We start from the raw sequence: 6715 nt of genomic DNA on the forward strand, positions 1-6715 counted from the left end.
CCACTTCCCCAACGGGGCGTCGGGGCGGCGGCTCCTAGGCTCGGAGGGAATGTGGTGGAGGGGGCGGGCACCGTGCCTAGGTCCAAAGGGGTCAGTGAATCAGAACCACTTCCCCATTCCCAGGGTGCGGGGAGCAGACCCCAGAGCGGGCGGGTGGATACGGCGGGCCTGGCGCCAGCCCCGGATCTGACACTTATGTTGGCCTTGTTGACTCTGCGGCTATTATCGCTGCCTGAGCACTTACTTCACACTCAGGCAGCTCAGAATAGAGCTGCCTGAGGGCATCGTGCCAACGGGAGAGGAGGGCGTGGGCCGCCAGCCCCTCGCTGGGGTGAAATCAGGGGCGAGCCCTGGTCACCTAGGTTTCGTTTCCTCCTTCCTCTTGTGCCGCCAGAGATGGGGGAGAGGTGACTGATTTCTTCCACTAGCCAGTCAAGCGCCCCGTGTCATCTCTCCTCAGCCCCTGCTGCTCAAATGAACCCAGCTCCTTGCCTTCTTCTCCCCTCGTCTTCTTCCCCAAAGGCCCCTCCAGACCCCCCTCACATTCTTACCACCCCTCGTATCTGAGGGTCACAGATGACAGATCAGAAGTTGGTGGCAAGCGCAGAAGAGGCCCACGTTTTATTCAGCCATGTTCAGGTTCCCACTCCCTCCTGGGGGCTTTCCGGGCCAGTCCAGGCATGTCCCCAGGGGCCCTGATGGGCTTCACCGGGGCTCAGATGGGTTAGGGCACACGGTGGGGTCTGTGAGGGAGGCTGTGAGTAGCCCACCTGAACTCGCAGCTCACCCGTCCAGAACGGTGGGCGGGGGACGCTCTGCCAGGGAAGACCATGACGGCGGCAGCTGGCACTGGCTGGAGACTCAGAAGGCAACATGCCCCTACAAGTTGGCAGAAGTGGCTGCCAGGTTCGTGTAAGAGAGACTGCTGCCACCATTGCCTGCAGAAACCTAGGTGGGGGAGGTGAAGGGATCCAGGCTGAGGGGCAGAAGCTTTCCTGGTAGAAGCCACCACCCCAGAGCCCCTGGATGACGCCACAGGCTGGGGTCACCGGTCCAGGTGCCTGACCAGTTCTCACAGGGTTAATTCGGAGAGGGCACCTGCCAGGCACCGTCACAGCCTGGTGACTGTAAACAGGGCCAGTCCTCCTCCCTCTGCTCCCCTTCACTCCCTCCCCTTGGTTCTAATCAGCCCCCTTTTCTCCCCTCCTGCCACCTCTTCCTCCATTCTCTGCCCCTGCGGCCTAAGGAGCTGTGCGTCTGCTCATCTGTGTAAAACCGGGAGAAGGAAGTCCCAGGAGGAGGGAAAATAGGGTCAAGGAAAGGAAAGCCCCCTCCCCCACATGGAGTTCCAGCCCCAGGGGAGCAAAGTAATTATTTACTAGGTCCTGGACAGAAAGGCTGGCGAGGAAAGAGGGAGGAGGGTCCGTGCTCTCCTGAGACTCCTAAGACCCCACCCAGGCCCACCTGGCTTGGTGAGAATTCTTCCTCCATCGGCATTGCATCAGAGAGGCCCCTCCCACCAGCCTTTCTCAATCTACCCTCCATTCTTAGGAGAAGAGTGGGGCCATGGGGGCTCATTCCTTGTGAGTCCTGCATGAAGGGCTCCCCTGGGCATGGTGCCCCACCCATTGCACCTCTGGGCATCCCAGCCATGGCCGTGGCACCAGTTCAGCTGACCAGTGAATGCTTTTCTGGAAATGCTGGGAGTGGCGACACTCCCTCTTGAGGTCCCCTCTTTTCCATGTGGTCTCCCTGCACTACTTATTTCATGTCACCTCTCACCTCTTCTAAGTTCTTTGGATTTTCCAAGTACCCTTTTCAGAACCCCTTCCCAGCCAAAGCCTCTGTCTCCTCCCACCCCTGGGGCCCATCCTCACCTCCTCATAAGGGCTCCGTTTGGTACTACCAGGGGGCACATAGCGCCCATGGGTGTGGTAGGTGGGGTACTCGCTCATAGGATGGTAGGTGTCTCCGGTTGGAAAGATGTCCAGCTGCCCACAGTTCTTTCGGCGGCACTGACACACAGCCTGAGGAGATAGGAGGTCGGAGGGGGGCCATGGAGTTCCCTCTGGGGGGGGGGTCTGATCAGGGCCGTAGACTAAGCACTTACCAGCGCCATGAGATAGATAATGGTCAGCGCAACCAGGACACAGACCAGCGTCAGCAAGGCGATGCCCCAGCCAGGTACCCCAGACCCAGACTGGGCAGAGGAAGGAAATGACACATCATACGCTGCAAGGAAAAGCAGTGGTCAGGGCAGTCTCCCCAAGGAGGTGACCCTCCCCAGGGAAGAGCAGGAACCCAGATGCTGGACAGAGAGGGGCCCTGGCGGCCTGGTCCAGGCCCAAAGCAAGGGGCGTGGCCTCACCATTAATTCTGCCGATGATCAGATTGTATCTCTGTGCTTTTGATTTGTGTTCTATGAACTGTAGCTCCACCTTGTCGGCAGTGGTGGTGCCCTCTTGGAAGGCCAGCGTTGATTCTACCACCACGGATCCTGGCCTGCTCACAGGCAAATGGGCAACTCAACCGCGGGCCCCAGCTGCTGGGCACTCCCCCCAACCACGCGTGTACCGGTGCTTCCCTAAAGTCATGACACCATCTACCCACCCGAGGCTGCGCCCAGAACTGTACCTGAACTTTACATTTGAGGAGCCCAGAAATTCCTCTTGTGTGTAGATCTGCAAAAACTGGGGTGAGAGGGAAAGCACTGAGGCTCAATGCATGGGTTCCAGCAGCTCCAAGGGCTGCTGCAGGGGGGAGGGAGCACGTGGAGGAAGGGCAGATACTCACCAACTCGGAAACGTTTCTCTGCAGCTCCTGGTAGTAGCTGGTGCTGGGAACTTCCAGGGAAGAGTTAAATGGGAGGTTAAAAATGCTAAAGGACAGGAAGAACACGGAGATCCTGAGAGACGACTGGGGAGGAGTCTTATGGCCGGGGGAGGTGGGGGGTCCTGTGCTATGGCCAGTAGTAGTCCTGGTACTGTGGCTGGCAGGGGTGGTGGGCATATCAGAGTGATGGCTGGAAACTGAGGATGAAGTGCCCTTGCCAACTGGGATGGTGGTAGCCTTGGCAGAGGTGCTTTTGTGTGCTGGCGTGGTGGCTGGTGTTGTGGCATGGCTGGTGGCCTGGGACGAGGTAGAACCGTGGGCTGGCGTGGTGGCCGGTGTTGTGGCATGGCTGGTGGCCTGGGACGAGGTAGAACCGTGGGCTGGCGTGGTGGCCGGTGTTGTGGACTGGCTGGTCACCTGGGACGAGGTGGCACGGGTGACTGGCGTGGTGGCCGGCGTTGTGGCATGGCTGGTGGCCTGGGATGAGGTGGAATGGTGACCTGGTGTGGTGGCCGGTGTTGTGGCAGGGCTGGTGGACTGGGACGAGGTGGAACTGTGGGCTGCCGTGGTGGCTGGTGTTGTGGCAGGGCCGGTAGCCTGGGACGAGGTGGCACGGGTGACTGGCGTGGTGGCCGACGTTGTGGCATGGCTGGTGGCCTGGGATGAGGTGGAATGGTGGCCTGGTGTGGTGGCCGGTATTGTGGCAGGGCTGGTGGACTGGGACGAGGTGGCACGGGTGACTGGCGTGGTGGTTGGCGTTGTGGCATGGCTGGTGGCCTGGGACGAGGTGGAATGGTGGCCTGGTGTGGTGGCCGGTGTTGTGGCATGGCTGGTGGCCTGGGATGAGGTGGAATGGTGGCCTGGTGTGGTGGCCGGTGTTGTGGCAGGGCTGGTGGACTGGGACGAGGTGGCACGGGTGACTGGCATGGTGACCGACGTTGTGGCATGGCTGGTGGCCTGGGATGAGGTGGAATGGTGGCCTGGTGTGGTGGCCGGCGTTGTGGCATGGCTGGTGGCCTGGGACGAGGTGGAACTGTGGGCTGGCGTGGTGGCTGGTGTTGTGGCAGGGCCGGTGGCCTGGGACGAGGTGGCTAGGGTGACTGGCGTGGTGGCCGGCGTTGTGGCATGGCTGGTGGCCTGGGACGAGATGGCTCGGGTGACTGGCGTGGTGGCTGGCGTTGTGGCATGGCTGGTGGCCTGGGATGAGGTGGCACGGGTGACTGGCATGGTGACCGACGTTGTGGCATGGCTGGTGGCCTGGGATGAGGTGGAATGGTGGCCTGGTGTGGTGGCCGGCGTTGTGGCATGGCTGGTGGCCTGGGACGAGGTGGAACCGTGGGCTGGCGTGGTGGCCGGCGTTGTGGCAGGGTGGCTGGTTGCGCTCATAGAACTCCCCTCAGTGGAGCTGGACATTGTTTTGTTAAGGGGAGTCTGTGTACTTTGAGGTTGGGTTGTGGAGTCAGAGCTCATGGCAGCTGTAAGAAGTTGAGGTCACAGGGTTGTGTTCCGGGACAAATCAGATCAAGGAGAAAATATATCATCTGGCATCCAGAGAAGAAATGCCAAGAGGTTTTGGGGAGTGGGTCCCTGAGTCCGTCCTCCCCCTCCTTCCCCGTGGGCAGCCTCCTCTCTTCCCACACCCCTCTCTTGGCCACTCTCCACCCCTAAGATTTACCTCTCCTGATGCTCCCACCCCCACCCCCACCCCCTCTTGGGGAAATTCGCCTGCCTCTGCCGCCCACTCTCCTGGGGGACCGCCTCTTCTCAGCCTGTCCATAGCCTCTCTCCTTTGTTCTGGCACAGACTAAGCCACCTGCCTGCAAGTTCTGCCTCTTGGGGTGCCATCTGCCAGGAAACAAAACCCACAGAAAGGCTGGAAAGACCACAAGAGCAGAGCAACCCCTCCCCACCTTATGCCTCTCACCTGTAAGCACTGGCAATAGAAGCAGCAGGAGAAAGGAAAGGGCCTGGATGCCTGGTGTCATGGTGGTGGTGAGCCGGGTGAGGAAGGGTCAGAACAGACTCAGGCAGGCGCTGCGTGTGAGGTGGAGCGCACAGGCGTCTGCTGCTTTATACTGGTCCCCCGCCCGCCCTAGGCTCAGCCTGAGCAGGTGACAGGTGACAAAACCCCGCCCCCTCCCCCATTCCCTACCTCCTATCTCTTCCTCCTCCTCCCCAACCGTTTGTCCCCTCAGGTAGGCTACTCCGGCCCCAATCACTCAACCCTCTGACAACTTGTTTGTTCTTCAGTTGGCCTCGTCCTCTCACCAACCACTCCTCGGCCCCAGAAGGTGGTGTGTGTGGGGAAAAGGGGGAGTCTGGGACCTGGGTCCCAGTTTTAGCCCCAAGGCAACAGCCAAGGTGAGAAAAGGAACCGAGAAAGCGCGCTAGGTCAAGGCGGGAAGTTCACGCTCAGATCCCCTACTCCACCTCCCCATTCTCCCTGCACCCCCTGAAGCCCAACTCTGGGGGCTGAGAAGGAATGGGAGGGCTTGATAAAGTGGGGACTAGGTGCTAGTTTTGGACCCCCTCCCCCCGCCACTTCCCGGAATAGCCGCACCCTGCTAACCGCTCCCGGTCCCGTTCTGCACGCAGTTCTACCCCGAAACCCACAATCCCCGCCCCTGCCGCACTTCTCAGCAGCTGAGTTCCTTCCTTGGCTTTCTCCCGAGAAGGGGGCGGGGAAAGAAATTTCCACTTAAACGAGGACCAGACCTGGGCTCCGCCGAGCCCTGGGGTCTTTCCTTCCCAGCCCTCCACCTGGTAGCGGCCGGCAGCGAGCTGGGCTGGTCGTGCTCTCCTGCCATCTAGTGGTCACCGGGAGCCTCACGGTGCCTGCCTGGGCGGGCTAGGGGGTTGCCCCCGTCGAGGGTGAGGTTGGGCGGCGTTGCCTAGGTGGGAGCAGAGAGAAGCTGGGGAGCGCAGCGCCCCAGAGAGGAGTCAGTGGTTTGGACAGAGAAGGCGAGGAACGCATTGTACTTTCGATGGAGGGGCTAGGAACTTTAGGAGAGGACTCTGGGGTTCGTGGGGCGGTATCTGGAGGAAATGGCACTAAGTGGGTGGGGTCCTGAGGTACATGGAAAGGTCACCCAGTACGTGAGAGAGGACATCGGAATGTGAGAGGAAATGGGACAGTTTACGTATTTAGGAGACAGAGAGCACGTAGGGCGATAGAATGGTATTTGGGAGCACTGAACTATATCCTTTGGGGAGCAGAGCGGTATTTGGGGCAGGTAGGCACGTGGTGGTGGTGGGCACAACTGTATGTGAGGGTGTGTCATTTTGGAGGACCGAGACTTATTCTGAAGTGCAGAAATATTTGCGACCAGGGACGTATTTAGCGTCACAGCAAGTGGAACTTAGGGTATCAGACCCCATCCGGAGGTCCTGGGTTGCGGCCTAGGCCGACGCAAGCAGTACGACGTTAAAAAAACAATTTTTAGCCCCCAGAATACAGATCGGAAAAGGAACTTTAAAAACACTCCGGTGCGGCGGGAGTAGAAGGAAGCCGGCGCGGAGGCGACGGACCGAAGCGCGCAGCTCCGCCTCGTTGGCGAGGCTTTGTGCGGCGCGGGGCGGGGGGCGTTGACGTCAGCGCCGCGGCGCGCGGGCCGGAAAGGCGGGGAAGCCCCCTACCCTCCAGCTAGAGAACGCGCGCGTATCTAGGTGGGCGGCCCCAAAACTTCAGCCCACGGTGTTGCCAGGCAACAGCCATTCAGTTCGGTTGCTGGGACACGCGTTACCATGGTGACGGCCCCGCGCCGCGCCGTCCGAGTATTTAAAGAGCAAGCGCGCGCAACGCTCGGGCATCGGAAAGTGGCCTTCCGGGATACTGCGATCGCCCCTTCTCCCTCCCCCCCTTCCCCCCGCCGTCCCCTTCACC

At 60.6% G+C, this 6715-nt stretch overlaps 1 protein-coding gene across 1 annotated transcript; it reads right to left on the reverse strand.

The window, feature by feature from the left end:
* Positions 1-601: 601 nt before the first annotated feature.
* MUC1 (mucin 1, cell surface associated) lies at positions 602-4911 on the reverse strand. Its single transcript, XM_033092047.1, has 7 exons — positions 4757-4911; positions 2794-4307; positions 2635-2690; positions 2369-2502; positions 2111-2232; positions 1878-2027; positions 602-948 (listed from the first exon to the last, which is right to left on the reverse strand). Exons 1-7 carry the CDS (start codon positions 4815-4817, stop codon positions 880-882), a joined length of 2106 nt encoding a protein of 701 aa, XP_032947938.1. The 5' UTR covers positions 4818-4911; the 3' UTR covers positions 602-879.
* Positions 4912-6715: the final 1804 nt, after the last annotated feature.

The sequence above is a fragment of the Rhinolophus ferrumequinum genome, chromosome 22 (assembly GCF_004115265.2).
Source record: "Rhinolophus ferrumequinum isolate MPI-CBG mRhiFer1 chromosome 22, mRhiFer1_v1.p, whole genome shotgun sequence".
In the NCBI taxonomy this organism is placed as follows: Eukaryota; Metazoa; Chordata; class Mammalia; order Chiroptera; family Rhinolophidae; genus Rhinolophus; species Rhinolophus ferrumequinum.